At 37.9% G+C, this 17,363-nt stretch overlaps 1 protein-coding gene across 3 annotated transcripts in view; it reads left to right on the forward strand.

Moving 5' to 3' along the window:
- The window catches only part of LOC129726806 (GTPase-activating Rap/Ran-GAP domain-like protein 3), a 193,146-nt gene that overhangs the window by 130,539 nt on the left and 45,244 nt on the right, over positions 1–17,363 (forward strand). For all 3 annotated transcript variants that reach the window (XM_055683926.1, XM_055683925.1, XM_055683927.1), the window contains exons 9-12: positions 1,576–1,679; positions 1,981–2,095; positions 2,295–2,404; positions 2,658–2,810. In XM_055683926.1, the coding sequence (XP_055539901.1) occupies positions 1,576–1,679; positions 1,981–2,095; positions 2,295–2,404; positions 2,658–2,810 (482 nt within the window). The remainder of the gene's footprint in view (positions 1–1,575; positions 1,680–1,980; positions 2,096–2,294; positions 2,405–2,657; positions 2,811–17,363) is intronic.

A 17,363-nucleotide genomic window follows, 5' to 3' on the forward strand; every position in this document is an offset into this window, starting at 1 on the left:
CCATGCTGGACGCACAAACCAAGCACGCAGAGCCCCAATCACCAATATAGTAGAAAAAAAAAACCAAGAAAAAAACTACTTATCTTTTTAGCTGCTCTCCTCCACAACCCGTGCGCGGGCAATGCCAATCTCGGCCGCAAGGATCAGTTCTGCACACAAAAAGCCTGGTAGTTTGAAGTGATGGTGTACTTTCTCGTCTTCAATAGACAGCTCCGGTGCACACGCGGCACAATTCACTGTTATTCCAACAGCAGGCTGAAGACCGTCGCTAGCTGCGTAGCCGGCGCCCAGCGGCGCAAGCAATATATTCCGGTTGCTAGTCGGCTATTGTTTGAACACAACCGATACCGAAAGCACAAGCGATACGCGTACCGTAGCAGATAAAGCGGTATTGTTTGTTCGAGCGAGCAAAATAATACGGAGCGATATTCAGTTGCTTCCTTTCTCGACGATAGCAGAAAGGCGAATGAAAACTCGTTGTTGTCAAAACAGAAAATATTTAAACGTTTGTTCAGAAAATACAAAATGAAGTGATTTCAGACATATTCTGATGTCCGGCACGAATTAACCGAATAATACTAACTTCCCCCGCTGCGTTCCGCAACTAACCCGAGTTTCCGGTAATTGATATATCTTTGATTACCAACCAAAAAACTTCAGGAAAACGTCTGCAATTTGAATACCAAAATGTTGGTGGTTTCTCACTGTCGGGTTTTCCTAAAACTGGTTGCCTGTGCGCCCTTAGTTCATTGCAATTTCGATTTTATGACTGCACACTCTGGAATACATCATGCAGGTCATAAATCGCAAAAACCAATGCAATTCGATTAAAGGAAATTGAATTTTATCGTGATCGACATGCAGTGTTGCTGATTTTCAGAATTTTCGTGAAATTTTGCAGGTTGTTATATTTGTTATATTAAATTGTTATATTTCACGACTGGCATAGAATGTTTTTAATTAATCTCGTGGCAGTTAAGCTCACTACTCCCATTTATCAACTCTGTAACTAATTCAAGATGATCTATAATTCGCAAGCTTTCTCAGTGAGAAAAATCTACGAAAAACTGTGGTCACTCCAGTGGTCAGTGCGTATTTCTTGAGTGTTGATACCAAAAATGAATTATTCAAAGCACGTATCCTTCGACTCTTTAGATTATGTGTTTTTTTTTTATTGATTCCGGCATCCTCGGTTCCCCTGAAAAAATTACAAGGTGTTTTGACCGGTCGGAAGTCGGTTCACCTTTCACACCTGTAATCAAAGTTCATTGGATGCCCGTTTCACAACTTTGAGAAACTGAGATGTTGTTTACTGATGTTTAAACTAATTAATTAGCGCGCGCTACATTATTTGTTCAGTAAATTGAGATCATTAACGAGGCGTTCGCAGTCGCAAATTGGTTATGTTACGCTACTAGTCAATAAACTAAGATAACTTTTTTTTTGTTTTAAGCACATTCAAAATAATTGATGCTGGAAAAATTAAAACGAAAAATGACCCCAATTTATGTGACATTAGTTTCTCCTTGTATTATGCATTGAATCGTTTATGTGACATTCTGTTTCTTTCTACAGGCGACATGACGGGGAAGCATTCGATCTACACCCTATACGAAGGCCACGAGATTATGTTTCACGTATCCACGCTGCTTCCGTTCAGCCGCGATAATCGCCAACAGGTAAAGACAGTTTTTTGCTCTACTCATACTATGGTTGGGTGGCTTGGGTGTTTGAGGGGGGAGACTTTTACCAACACACAACCGGTTTGCCGTAGTGTGGTAAATCGTTTTTCGTGCGCTTGTTAGCTTGGTTATTAAACGACGCCCGTGGAGGTGTGAGGTCCTGCAGCTTCAGGTTTCTCCATGAGTCTAATCATCATAATAATTAAGAAATACGCAATAGATTCATGCTAACAGCATTTTTCTCTTAAATACTTTTTCTCGGTCACTCGCCATGCGTCTACACGTGAAACAAATGTAGGTGGAGCGCAAGAGGCACATCGGAAACGACATTGTGAACATAATATTTGTGGACGAGGGCTCCAGTGACGATGGAATCGATTTCAACCCGAACAACATCAAAAGTCAATTTACGCGTAAGTTATGCTTTGGGAATAAAACTCCATGCTTCATGTGATACTGCTATAAGTGTGGACTTCTATTTTATTGCACTCCTGGCAGAACTGTGTGAAGCAGGACAAAAGCAGATACGCTGAAAGCAATAAAACCTGTTTTAACTTTTCACCAATTTCGATACCAGTGCATAATTCATGAATGCTACTATTTTATTTCCAGATGTGTTTGCGGTCGTTACTAGAAGAAACAAAAAGTATCAGCTGTCGGTTTACTGTGATGAAACTGTTCCTCCATTCGGACCAACTCTCCCAAACCCACCAGAATTTGAAGTAAGTTCTGAGCCTAAGCCTTTTTTTCTCTCATTTCTATTTGGCAAAAATAACACTTTCTCATCTACTGATTCGGTTCTGACCCGCATAGACTGTTTAACACGTGACAATGATTGACATACGCTATTCAGCCGGTTGACACATATATAACGGAAAGCATTGATTGCCGCTCGTTATTGTCACTCACGCACACATGATATTCGCACGATTCATGTATTGCTATTTTTTTCGATTTCCGTAATGCTTCCCCCAGGATGCGGCCGTTTTCCGAGATTTTCTGCTGGTCAAGCTAATCAACGGAGAAAAAGCAACCTTCCAGACGCCCACCTTTTCGCGGAAACGTGAAAGGACGCTCGAAATGCTGATCAAGGACCTGTACGAGGAATATGTGCACGACAATAAAATGGTAAGTTTGGTTTGTTTAATTTTTCATTTGTTTTTAATTTGATCAAGTGATATATAACACAGAAACTTAAATTATAGATTGTTGAAAGTAGTAATTTCATATTAATCATTCGTGCACTGGCACAACTTACATCGTGATGGTTATGAGCATTGTTAGAAATGTGTAGATTGTTTTTAATATCTGCAATTGAATAAGATTAAATTAGACGAACAACACTATTCGTAGCATAATCTACCTGTACGTAGGTCAACATATTTAGCGGTGCAAACCCACCCAGAGAGAGTTCTCTCGAGTTTTGAGCCTGGTGTAGCATAAAAGCAACGATTTGTCTCTGTGATTTATTCAGCAAATGCCAATTTATGGTATAAATATCGATCCGCATCTGGTCGTTCTATGACGAAAATGAAAAAAAAAAACCATATAATCAATTATTTCATGTTCCCACTTACAATTAGTAAAAAATACAGTTTACCTTCGCGGTGATAATAGTTCCTACTGCGCAGTATTGGGTAAGCTCGTAAAATATTGCAACCATCACTCCGTAAGCCTGTACAAAATGAAAAATATAGCCAAGGGTAACCGTGGCAAGTAAGGTACAAGCCTGAAATCCGATTTGAACCAGATTCCCAATATTGAAGTGTTGAATGGCACTCTGTTCGAACATTACGATTAAACGATGAAGCTGACAAATATGCATGAGTTTTTCCGAAATCAGTTTTTCATCTTTATCACTAACTCTCAGTAGCTGATTAAAGTTGTTTATTTCGTTCTTGATTGAGTTCGCGTACCCGATTATAGGCAAGACAACAGCAATAAACGCAGTATCTGAGGCTAAATATCCGTTGATGCAAAATAGAATCAATAGTAGGTGTACGGAGGAAGTAATTACGTAACCTATTGTTGTCGTATGATCCACGTACGGCACAACCAAAGTAATACAGAACAGCTTTTCCCCAGTTAAAACAAAGATTAGCATCACAGCCACTACAATCAACATTCCACCACCACTGTAAATAAGTACCATAGACTTCAGGGTTACAGATAATTTATTCACAGTATCGCCCAAAATTGGGTGGTTTCTCTCATCGCCATCGAATTGTTTGTAGATATCGGCTGTTGCCTCGAACAAACTAAAGTATCGTGGTTTATGCACGAAACCGACCCATATTTTGCTAGTGCCTTGAACATTCAACATCAGTATTAAAGAAGTTTCCACAGCCGTCTGCCAATCACTTCGAAGCTTCCAGAATGTGTAGAAACATAACAGATAGGTGACGATAATCAGTCCAACAGAAAATAGAAATCGCAGATTCACCTGCCGGTTCGGCACAAACATATTTATTCCTGCGAAGTATGTCGTTTGGCTGACTATTCTGAAGGATTTGTACAATGCTTCCGAGGATCCTACGTTAATCACCATTTTTCAGATAAGCTGTGATACAGAAATGGCTGCAATGAAACGTTTCTCTTCGTTTATGTACTGCTTAGAATTAATTGGACCTAATTATCATTGACTGGAATTATTTATTGCATCAGTGTTAATAATTTATCCGAGTTAATTTACACACTTATTTTTTCTTGGCAAAATTTTTAGCAGCCGATCGAAATTGTTTTATAATATCAGCAAAACATTTCGACGAACATCAGTAAAGTTAATCGATCTTTTATCTAGATAAATCATTCTGATGGGAATACTACATGTTTCGGGATATTTAGTAAAGACAGCGTATGCCAGTAAAAGAAAAATGTTTCTTATTTTGCAGTTAAATGTGCAGTCGGTTTTTGTTACGAAGTCATGTTTCTTGCTCCGGAAGGGAGCGCGAATTAAGAATAGCACAATAGCACCACTTGTGTGTTTTACCATAACAACGCTCTATTTCTTAAAATATCAGGTATACACATTGGAAAACATCAGTAGCATTGACAGTATTTGCCAACAAATGAAAATCATCACACCTGTCAATTTTCGATTGGCCTTTTCTGCTTTGTTGTGTGAAAATGTCGTCAGTTGCGTCATTCACGGGAAACTTTGATTTTCACTGTTAATTCGAAATAAAAAGGTGAATGGTATCCAAGACATGACCGCATGACCTAGGACAACGGTATTTTTGTATTTCATCACAACAAACAGTAGACGGAATTGTAACTAGGGTTTGCAATCTCGGGAACGATTTCCCGGGAATTATCTTTTCTCGGGATTCCCGGATCCCGGGAATAGAAATATTGATTTCCGGGATCCCGGGATTCCCGAGTACCCCGAAAAATTTCGCAAGATATAATATAGTTTCCCATACAATATTGCAATAAAACAAAACATCTTATCAAAATGCACAACTTATGTCGTCAAAGTGTATAGCAGCTTTAAAGTGGGCATGATAAGAAGCAAATATTTGCTTGAAATGACGACAATATTCGCTTGCTAAGCAACATCAAATCATTTGCTTCAATTATTTGTCAAAAATATTTACTGTCTTATTCAGTAAATGAACAACTAGACAAATATTTGCTTCGTCAAACGTCGTTCTCTGTTAGTTCGTACACTACTGAGCGAATTTTTTGTACTTGATTTTCTATTGTTCATTGATAAAAATTTTTGAAAACTGTAAATTGATAAAAGTGAATTAAAACCCGTTAATCAATGCGACCTAAAATAAATAATTGAATAAAACTCAGTCAGTGTAACTTAAGTTATGGCCACGATTCCACACACCAAGCCCGAATAAATATTTTGTCCGAAAAAAATTCAATACCGAATATAAAAAACGTTTGCCTCGTTTAATATCTGCCTTAAACTGAGCTTACTTTCCAACGAACTGAAAGTATTATACACTGCAGTTTCTAATAAAATGTAGTGAGAGCTGGAATCGATGATTCAGAAGTATTTAAGGAATCAAACACCAGCGGTGATTCAGCTAACTTAAGCAAAGTTTTACAGAAGGAAATAACACTATTTGGGCTTAACGGAAAATTGTCAGCGGATCTGAAGCGATTGTTCGACGACATGAAAACCCTGAAATCTACTCTTCTGTGAATATTTGCAACAAAAATCGATCGTGAATTTCTTATGTGAACTTAAAAAGTTTTTTCCATGCGAATTGATAATTAAACTGTAAACAATTTCTTGATACCTTTTATTGATAAACATAATTTGAAACCTCATTTTTACTAAGATTTTTTTTCTATTCCTGGTTCCCGAGAATTCCCGGGAAATGAGATTTTTCATTCCCGTTTCCCGGGAAGTCAATTCTCGGGAATATTGCAAACCCTAATTGTAACGCTGGTATTTTCTGCAATTTTATCTAACAGTGTATTTCCAAATGGTGAGACGTTCAAACGAAGTTAACAATAATTCATATCTTCTAAATATATAAAAATGCAGCTCTGTCTGTCTGTCTGTCTGTTTGTCTGTCTGATCCATATAGGCTTGGGAACTACTGAACCGATCGGCGTGAAATTTTCTATAAAGGGATTTCAGGGGCCTGGAAAGGTGACTTAGATGACTCGAGACCCCTTCCATTTCTGGAAGAGAGGGGTCCCATACAAATGAAACACAAATTTCTGCACATCTCGAGAACCAACCAAACAAATGAAACCAAATTTGGCAAGTGGATGTTTTTAGAAGTAACAAATATATTCATAATAGTTTGACACCCCTCTCTCTTCTTTAAGAGAGGGGTCCCATACAAATATAACACAAATTTCGCACAGCTCGAGAACCAATCAATTAAATTTGGCATGTGAATGTTTCTAGAGGAACCCCTCCCACTTCTGTGAGGGAGGGGTTCCACACAATTGAAACACAAATTTTTGCATATCACGAGAAATAATCAAGTACCAGTACAACGCATGTGCGTTGAGCATAACAATTGAAGCTCTAGCATGTTTTGAACGTATTGCGCAACTCCAAACAACTACACTTATAAAGCATTAACCGATGTTCAGAATCGTTAAAAAAGTGCAACCGGCATCCAATACTGATAAGATGGGTACTGGCAAAATGAATAAATTATTGTCTGATCGATTTACTTTCATGAATCAGGTTATTTGAAAACATCATTCAATCATTAACAATAAACAAAAACATTAGATTTGTTCAAAACATTTTGCATTTAACTATGTCTCTGGTTTTACTCACATGCATTCATTTTTGCTTTACTGGCCCCAGCGTCAATAACTTCTGTGGCAACAAGGCTCGCTATTGGCTGTTTTGGTTGCTGGCGATTTTCAGGGATGCACGAGCCGTTGATACGCACCGGCTCGCGAAAGTAAAGAACGATTTTTTGAGCGCCTCGAAACTGATCGTTCGCCCGTAACCGAAGTTTACCGAAACAATACGACTTTTGTGTATGTTTTCTGATTTTGATATATGTCAATGTATTCCTTGTACAACTTTTGCGTTATGCGTTTTACGCTTTCGTTGTGCGAAATCAAAGCAAATTCTGTGCGAATTGCAAGACACATAAATATGGATAATTAAAGCTTGAACTTTTGCGTGTAAATTTGGGATGAAAACTTCCGGTTTCTATCCGGAAAATGTTTCCAAATACCATTTTGAATACGAAGATGGCGACTTCCGGTTTCTGAAAAACATCCGAAAATGACCAAATATTACCCAATATGGGCGTTTCTGTAACCAGAATGACGCTCAGAGGTCAGAAATTGTCTACAAATGCCATTTCGAAATCCAAGATGGCGACTTACGGTTCCTGAAAACAGCCAAAAATGGCCGATTTCCATCCAATATGAGTATCTTCGCAACCAAAACGATACACAGGAGCTAGAATCGACCACAGACACCATTTTGAATTCTAAGATGGTGACTTCCGGTTTCTGGAAAACAGCCGGAAATGACCAAATAACACTTAATATGGGTGTTTCTTAAACCGGAATGACGCCAGGAAGGCTGAATTGTTGCCCAGCTTCTGGGAACAGCCGAAAATAATCGAATACTACTTCATATGGATATTTACGTAATCGAAACGATGTATAGAAGCCAAGCATTGACCCTGGACACAATTTTGAATTCGAAGATGACCACTTTCAGTTTCTGGAAAACAATGAAAATAACTGAATAGGTACCACCAAATATGGGTATTTCTAGAATAGAGGTGATGTACAAAAGCCAAAAGTCTAGGATGTTGTCATTCCGATAAAACCAGTCATTTCAAATGATATAACCAAATCGCAAGAAATCAATGAATTTGCAATGTTTACAATTATTAAATTAAACACAAAAATAGGCGGGACGAAGTTCGCCGGGTCAGCTAGTAGTGAATAAATTAATGAAACTCTTTTATACTGGCGCCTCCACTTCATACATTTTCGAATCAAAAGAAATCTTTGTTCGTAACCTTACTGCCAAAACAAACATTTAATTTGAAGGATTCGGTATGATTTTCCATTCTCAGCAAAAAGCAAACTAAACGAAACAATTAAAAATTGGAGACCAGAACGAATTAGGCGGAATTTCTCAGATTTGAAATTGTTAGCTCCAGCCTGGCATAAAACTTCATATATTTCAAAAATTACGATGATTTCAACAAATTCAAAATGAAAAGAAAGAACTCAATTCTACGCTTTTTGCGTAGCTGTTGTCGGTAACTAGGTTTTAGCGATTTGTTTGTTTGATTTAACATATTTCTTGATTACCATATACCGATGACACAGGATGATGTCAGTTCCCTTGCTACTCTCCGCACACACTGCAAGCAAACAAACAAAACAAAATCGATCATTTACACACAGCTATAAGCAGTGCTCAATTGACTAAAAGCAAACGCGACGCGGCAGATCCGGACAATATTTTTGACATGTCCAGATATACTATGCGGTACTACGGTGTCGGTTGGTTCGAACGCTGCGATCGAGTGAGTCGCCTGCCCAGCTGCTGCTCTACTGGATGCGAGCCAGTTTCAGTTAGAACCAAACTTACACAATGAAGACTGAATTTTTGCAAACTGAAGCTTTTATACGTGACTACTTCTCGCTGCAGTCATCGGTTATACATTGGAGACTAAACTCTACAAGCTGTAGCTTTTATACGTGACTGCTGAGAGTTGAATTTCCGGTAGGCGTGGAGTGTGCACTTTACTTGCTTACTTACTTATGTGTCCATGGCCGCCGATAGAGAGGCACAAAGGGATGAAGTTAGATTTCTCCATTGTCGACGATCGCGTGCCATGGCTTTCACTTGTCGCCATAACAAATTCTCGTCAGCAGCATGGATGTCGGTGGCCACGCTTCGCCACCATGAGCCGCTCTCCTGCGATGTCCCTGTGGGTTCTAGTCGAGAGATTACTTGCAGATTTTGCCCGCTCCTTTCCTCAAGGTGTCCCCACTTTCGTTCCCGTATCTCTGTTGTTATCGGCCATTGGCGACATCGACGGCTGAGTTCCGGATTAATTATCCAGGCACAAATGATATGACGTAGGCAACGATTGGCGAAAACGTGCAGTTTTTGCGTTACATCCGCCGAGAAGCATCACGTTTCATAGGCGTGCAGCAGTAGGGGCACTAGGGGTAAGCTCGGCACTGAGGGTAGGATAATAATTGTGTTTTGGAATATGTGAAGTGTTGGTATTTAATATTTTAGATAGTTTAAGACACATCGAAGCCACCGTGACACGTCAAATGTCAAAACAATAGACAAAACACACGCTACTGCAGCTGATGCGTAAACGGATGTAATTTTTCGTAAGCGGAACTTGAGATTTTATTCATTTGAAAAGACTAAAATAATTTTTCGTTGCTCTACAATTTATTGCCGGTATTGTTAGCAATCACAGGAATTCGATCTGACGTAAATTGAAGCGATAAATTAGTAGAAATACACTTTTTAAAAAAATATGTGCTGTCGGGGTAACACCGTCACCCAGTGAGTGGGGTAAGCCCGACATGGTCTGAGGCTAGTTGGATGTTACTGACACATATTTTTCAACTATTACCGGTAATTCGCTGCTAAATAAATTAATAAATCGACTTAGAACCATGCAATTAAGCTCTTCTGTGATTTATGATTGATTCCAAGGGTTATTAGAGGTGTCAAATGTAATGAATCAAGTCACAAAACTGACCGCTTTTCCGATGGCATTCGGGATATGCTCCGGTGTGGTCAAGGTGATCCTGGCTTCGATGAAACTAGTTATTAATATGATTTAAAGTACCACGTGATAGGCTTGCCGAGTATGAAATTCTTTCATTGTTTATACATATCGTTCACCGGAACTTGTTCCGGCAATCTCCCCAGAACCAGCTAACCGTCATCAACCAAATTCAACAGTAACATACAAAAATGTAAGATCTCTCATTTGGCGGTTTCCGAATTCAAATTGGTTCAGTTAATTCGAGTAAATTCATGAACAAACTTAGGTACCGGTGTTACCCCCAAGGGGTGCCGGTTTCACCAGCACTGGTTGCTAAACGTTGTTTTTATCTTAGGTTCAAAACTTCACTATTCTTCGTAAAATAACAGTTTGAAAGTACTGACAGTCTTCATATCTTGTGAAAAAAATTTCAGAAAAGTGAAAATCGAATATTTTTATCAAATGTTTGTCCCAAAATCCTCTACAAACAGCATTTCATTATACAGAAAAAATCTAGGGCTTTCATGTGGAGTATTCAAAAGTTTGACCGCCATCTTGGATTCGCCGCCATTTTGAATTTTATCATTAAAACGCGTTTTTGAACAGATTGGCAACCACCGATTTTAATTCTGAGACAACCATTGGAAAGCTGAGAAAAAATCCTACAAGATACATTTGAAAAATCAGGTGTGTCGCGAAAGAAGCATGGCCGTCGAGCCAATTTTCTATACCGAGTTTTAACATTCCCAACGTGCGCCGCGCGATCGATATAGCTGCCAGCGCTGCTTGCCACGCAGCGCACACTGAACGCACATCGTTTAGTATGCGCGAAGTACATGTTTTGAATAGGTCTTTATAAACAACTTATTTGGATAGGGTAGAACTGCCATAGATGGACTGCTTTCTTTAGTGTACAAGATACAAGTGAAATAATGAAAACACGAAGAAAATACTCAATTGTTACCAATACATTTATCAACGTCTTAAGCTTTGTATTTGTTCTTGAGGTAAAACATAGTGATAATTTAGCGTTCCTTTGATAGTTTTGACATTTTTCATCCGATGTTGAAGTTTAGTTTGAGCCGCTTCGTAATCCGCTTGCTCGACGTAAGCGAATGCCATTGTTTTGCTTTGGTTTTCCACAGCCCATTCGTAGAACGATACCGCATCTGTAATCAGCCTGTCTCTGTTGGGAGATAAGCTATATTTACAGGCAGCTCGCTTGATGGTTCCACCAACTCCGTCGCATGGGCATTTCCCGTGTAAGCTTGCGTGAGAATTCTACTCCACGTCCATTTGAAAATCATCTTTCATAAACGTAATGTTTGTAGAATTATACTTATTTTTGTATTGACTTCCAGCGCCGTCAGAGAAAATATGCGTTTTTGATACGTGTGGCAGATTTCTCTTCATGTAACTAAACAATTCATTGAAGCAACAGTGAACAAGCACATAGTTGTGGTCGAGAACAGGTGTTATCATGATTATGATTTTATGCTCTAACCTCCCATTTTTCAAGTAGTAAATTACAAATGGGTGAATGGTCACCATTTGTCTGGCGAAGTGATGAGATTTTATTTCGTTTTGTATGGTAATTTTATAGTTTTCGGCGAAATCGGCGTGAACGATGACCTCGTTTTGTTGGAAAGTAGATTTCAGATCGAATAGGTAGTGCCTGTGGGATGTATACATATTATATGTTATAGTATGCCCAATGAAAATTTATGCTTATTTACCTTTGTGATAAAGAAGTGAGCCAGGAATCCATTTAGCAAGCTGCTGAAGGTATCGACAAACTATTCTGGTGATCAGTTCTTGTCCACTACTTGATAATGGTTTTCGACTCGAACCCAATTTTTGAACTTTATAACTTCAACGGGGAAATTTTCGATTTCGTCCAGCAATTTATCGCTAAAGTCACATAAGTTCGGACATTTGTCACATTGCAAAAAGAAACATTTTGGACTTTAACATACCAAGAAATTGTTAATCAACTGGTTCAATGAGATATCTTTCAGCATTGGTAATGCTTTTACAGCACGTAAGCATAAGTCAATGTTCTCATGCTTCATGCACACACACCCTGTATGTGTACCAGAGCTTCCAGAAAGTATGCATTCCGGTGGTCGAAACTTGGCGAACGCTGAAAAACCAATCTTAGAACCCGGAAATAAATCTTTAAAATTGGCGAAAATTTCGTTCAGAGATCCCAAAAGCAAACGTTTTTGTCTGGTTTCACGTCCACTAGAGGTTCTTACACTGATTGTATCTTTAACCTTCATTGCATCCAAAAAAAAAACTTACGTTGTTTACCCTGGTGTGTGGTTTTCCACACATACAACATTTGAATTTGTTTTGGACAAGAAACAACTTAATTTTGCCCCAAACTTATTTTTTTCATTTAGTGCATACATACCTGAAGCTATAGGTACCAAATAATCCTGTTTCGAAAATCGAATGAGGTATGTATGTGTGCGGAAGTATGTGTATGTGTGAGTATTTTCATTCTTACAACCATCATATCTCGATTTTCTCAGCATCGGCTGAACCGATTCGATTGTTCTTAGTCGCGTTTGAAAGAGCTAGAAGTCTAGTTATTTGACGAAAAATATCGTTTTGATCCGAACGTTCATTCAGAAATGACGTAACGAAATGTAGTCAGCTTATATAGGAACTGATAAACTAACCGATTTTTTCTTTCAGCGGTTTGACTGATTTGAGTCCTTTTGGTGCTAGATGCGTTTGTTAGGATTTGGAGGGTAGATTTTTATTCAAAGATATACTTAAAATTAAATGATAATTTCGAAAGATATGTTGAAAAAAAGGTGTAAAGGGTAATTGGGTTGTTTAGCTATTCACAGATTTCCGATTTTTATATATCATCTGAAAGAGTGTAATTTTCTGAGCAAAACGTGATTTTTTAAAACTTATTATCATTCTTCTTCGATTTTTAAATGAAGAATAAAATATCGCTCTAAATCGCTACAATGACAGTTGGTATATGGGCGAACTATCATTGTAGCGATTTCGAGCAGATTTCGAGCAGTTTTAAATCGTGATTTAAAAAGCGAAGGATAACGATAGAATTTTTTTTTCAAATCACCTTTTACTTAAAAAATGCAAATCTTTCAGATGATATAAAAAACTGATATTGCCAAACAACCCGATTGCGGGGCTAGCGCTACGATCCTACTTACATTAACAGTTTCTCCCGAGCCGAGAGCCGACCCGATCAGAAAGAAAAAACAAAAATGTTACAGAAGTTGTTAGTTTGTTACAGAAAAAAACCTTACATTCTGTGTTTTCAATTTGGTCCCGTTAGGTGTTAAAATAACAGAAATTATAACAGAAATGATTCTACTAGTATCAAACACATATCAAAATTTGTTACTAATATATCAGCTTTCTAACAAAATAAGATAATATATAGAACAATATAATAACAAACATTGTTAAAAACAACAGATTTTGATAAAAACGAAAAATTAGTTAGACTTGTTTCAGAACTACTTCATTTCACGTTTTGTTACTATAACTTATTCAGATTCAATTTTGTTATCAAAATTGTATGGAGAAATACAAAATTGTATCAAAATATTTTGTTTGTATCTCACGTTGATAGAATTTTGTATATTTTTAGTTATGCTCTTCTGATCGGGGAGCCGAACCCACGACGAATGGCTTGTTAGACCAACTCGGGAGATCCATTCTAAATTTATTTCAATATACCTAAAAGTGCGAGTACACTTGTCTTGCAGTAGACATAAAACAATGTAAATGTTGAACACTGCTCAACCAGGCTGTGCAAACACTAAATAGGTACTTTTTGCATTAGCGTATTCGTAACCTATATGTGTGAAAATTCTCACACTGGGATGAAACAAATAAACATATACTTTTACACATGTCCCACGTAGCCTTTTGATTTATATACTCATGTTGCGAATTACAAGAATGCACCTATATACATTTCTCAATTCAGTCAAATCGTTGAACAAAAAAACAATTAGTTTATCAGTTCCCATATAAACTGATCACATTTTGTTACGTAATTTTTAAGTGAATCTTCGGATCAAAACGATATTTACCATCAACTAACAAGACTTTAAGCTCTTTCAAACGCGACTAAGAACAATCGAACCGGTCCAGCCGATGCTGAGAAAATCGAGATATATTAGTCGTGAGAATGAAAATAAACACACATACACATTAGGGTGGGACAAAAAATAAGTACTAGCTCCAATGCACTTTTCGTGTTCCTTATGGGTCCTGTAACAACTGTGTAACTTTTCAGATCGATCGGTGGAGCCCCTGATTTGCGCCCGATTTTTAAAGTTTCCATACGATTTTATATGGGAAAATCCACTTTTTCAAAACTTATCCTCTAGAAATTTCCAGTTGGCTTCTAAAAATATACCAATACATGATATTTGTAAGAAATTTCCTGGGAATAATTCTTCTGAAGACTGTAAGGCGCTACAAAATTTGTAGAAAAAGTTATTCACCTTAAACTGATCGAATGTCTGACGAACGGCTCAACATTGAATTTTTCCAGCAACACTGCTGCTGCATGCTGCTGTTGCAAACTCAACAACGTGATGAGAAACAGTTTCGCGTAGAATTAAGCATGAAAGCGTGATTTTTTGCTCATAGTATCTTCGGAGAAAATGCTTAGAATATCAATCCCTATATTCTGATAGTATTCGTTGTGTGATTTATACCCAGTGAAGGAAATGAAATGATTTTGAGCAGATTGTTTTTTCATCTTGAGTTGTGCACCTCATGAAGTGCACAGTTCATGACTAAAATTGTATCTTCTCAATACGTAATAAAATGTTGGTGCCTTGGTCACTCGGAGATGACAAATACAACAGTTGACTACATACAACTCTGAGAATAGAGTGATGCGCGTTGCTCCGTTGTAATTCTCTCTTCGTACGTGGCGCATCGTAGGAAAAAAACGATAGCAACAAGCAAAAGAATAATTGAAAGTCCCAAAATGTTGGTTGGATTGCATCTCGCATCGCAGTGACGCAGCAGCGATGATGCGGTGCGGTGATGATGGGAGGGAGAGTAAGTAGTTCGGAAGGTATTTTTTCAGCAGGTTTTCTATAGCAGCCAAACAGATACCAAAATGTGCTATGTTTGTTACCGAGAAATCATACGTTTGTTGTATTGCGTTGCGATTTCGTCAATGACATTACTCACTAGTTTTTGTTATGATTAGTGAATGGAATATTTTCCTCATACTAATTTGGGTAGTAACGTTATGGAAGAGTGAGAGGGGATGGAGTTTTGAAAATCTTTGAATAATGCTTTATTCATACTAAATTCAACAAGGAACTATGAATATAAGCATAACAACTCAGATCTTTTTCCCTTCCTTTTCAAGTTTCTATATTTCTGAGTACAAATGACATAAAGTATTTACAGATCAAATTTGTAACGGCTAATTTAACAAACATATCTACCCTAGTAAAAATGTTATGCAACTTAAATCCAAACAAAATATGGCAAGTGTTTTTTACGTCTAATGCCTGATTAATACCTGATAAAATCTGCAATATTTTGCAAATCATTAAAACTTTTGCTATCTTCCACAACAGTTCGAAAAACATAGAGGAGAAACAATTGGTATGATAAATAGCTCATCGAAGCTTTTTTCCTGATTGGTCTGATTTCAATTAGTCGAATGTTCGCGGAATACCAGTTCAAGAAACACTAGTTAGGGCCAACAATAGTGGTCTTAAAAGGCTTCGCGCTCATTCCATAGCCTTCCGACCGAAAAGCATTGCCACAACGATTATAAGGTTAGTTTCAGAGCTATATGCTCTGTACTGAAAACAGTTACAGTTTGAACCTTTGTTTTTATTTGTTTTGGAAATATTCGAACTGTTATTAAAATTTGTATACACTTGTAACAGTAAGGAAAAAATTCTTAATACATATTTAGAAGAAATTTGTTTTGTAAGTTCTCCGTACGTCACAATTGAATCAGTTGTAACACACCCTGTTGACACAGTGCGGTTCGATGGTTCGATTTTGGTAACATATTTATTTGCTTTCGTTGACCACAGGGGGTTTGTTTCTGAAAAGTTGGTTGGGTTTGTAACGACAGATGTTGTTTGGCCATAATGGGTCAAGTTGGAGAAACATGCTGTTAGTGATAAATCAAACGGGCCCGTAACATCAAAATTGCACAAAAGCTTGGAAACTCCGAAATTCAAAGAGTAGTAAATCTAGAATTTGTTTATATTAAAATGTTGATCTGACTTAACACCAACTAATTATATGTAAGGAATTACCCATCGTGAAAAAGTTGAAGAGGTTGTTTATTAGACACGACCGCAGAGTTAACCTAGAATACGACAGCCTGTCTTAAGTCAATGTATTTCTTGCAATAGGTTTGGGAATACACTCAATGGGGTTAATCAATATAATGGTCTCTCTGTTCCAGATGACGTTTACCTCTACAGACGGCACCGGTAACGACAAAGAACAACAGCAGAAGCTATGTGCAGCTAAGCAGTTTCACTTGACGCCATATCCAAAACAAGAGTGAAATTGTATTGTTTTGTGGCTGTCTTTTGTATCAAGTTGCACTGAGAAAGCTTAATTTAGGCAGTGGCTACGATGAGGGCCAATAGTGCATTCCCGGTAACCTAGGTTTAATACGAACAATTTTCTGCAGTTTGCAGTAGCGTAGATAATTTTAAAACTGATCGCTGCAAATAGTAGGACTTGAGCGGAAAATTATATGATTCAGGTTCACTGGCGCAAACATTCTTCAAATAAATGTTAAAATACACTCAGTTAACTTTGAGGCTTAGCTGAAGTCAAAAGAGGTTAATAATGTTTGTCAATGCCATTTATTGACAACTGAATATTGTTTTTTGACATGGCAAATTTTTGATTTAGTTCTGAATGATTTACTGTGTAAAATCAACATGAGATGATTTATTTGAAACAATATATGATAATTTTTATCGCTATACTGCTACTCACGCACGCTATATAACTAGCCACGCACGCTGTAGATATGCACACACGCTATATAGCTAGCCACGCACGCTATAAACATGCACAGACATGCTATAGACATGCACAGACACGCTATAGACAAGCACAGACTCTATATAACCATGCACACGCACGCTATAGACATGCACGCGCTATATAGCTAGCCACGCACGCTAGCGACACACGCTATAAAAATTCACACACGTTATATATGTGCACACACCCTATATATACACCCTGGGAGATGGTGGCTTCTCAAACCACCTGGCGGTGCGAGTCTCATTTAATTTCTGGCTGTATTCACCCAACGATATCTGAATTGAAGATAGAATCAAAATATCTGATATCTGAATTGAAGAGATCAAAAGGGGGCCGAACTGAAAAAGTTAGGTTCTGCAGCTAGCCACTACCGCCGCCGCTGTTGCCCGCTGCTGCTCCACGTCGCCTTTGC

This window comes from Wyeomyia smithii, chromosome 3, assembly GCF_029784165.1.
Source record: "Wyeomyia smithii strain HCP4-BCI-WySm-NY-G18 chromosome 3, ASM2978416v1, whole genome shotgun sequence".
Classification (NCBI taxonomy): Eukaryota; Metazoa; Arthropoda; class Insecta; order Diptera; family Culicidae; genus Wyeomyia; species Wyeomyia smithii.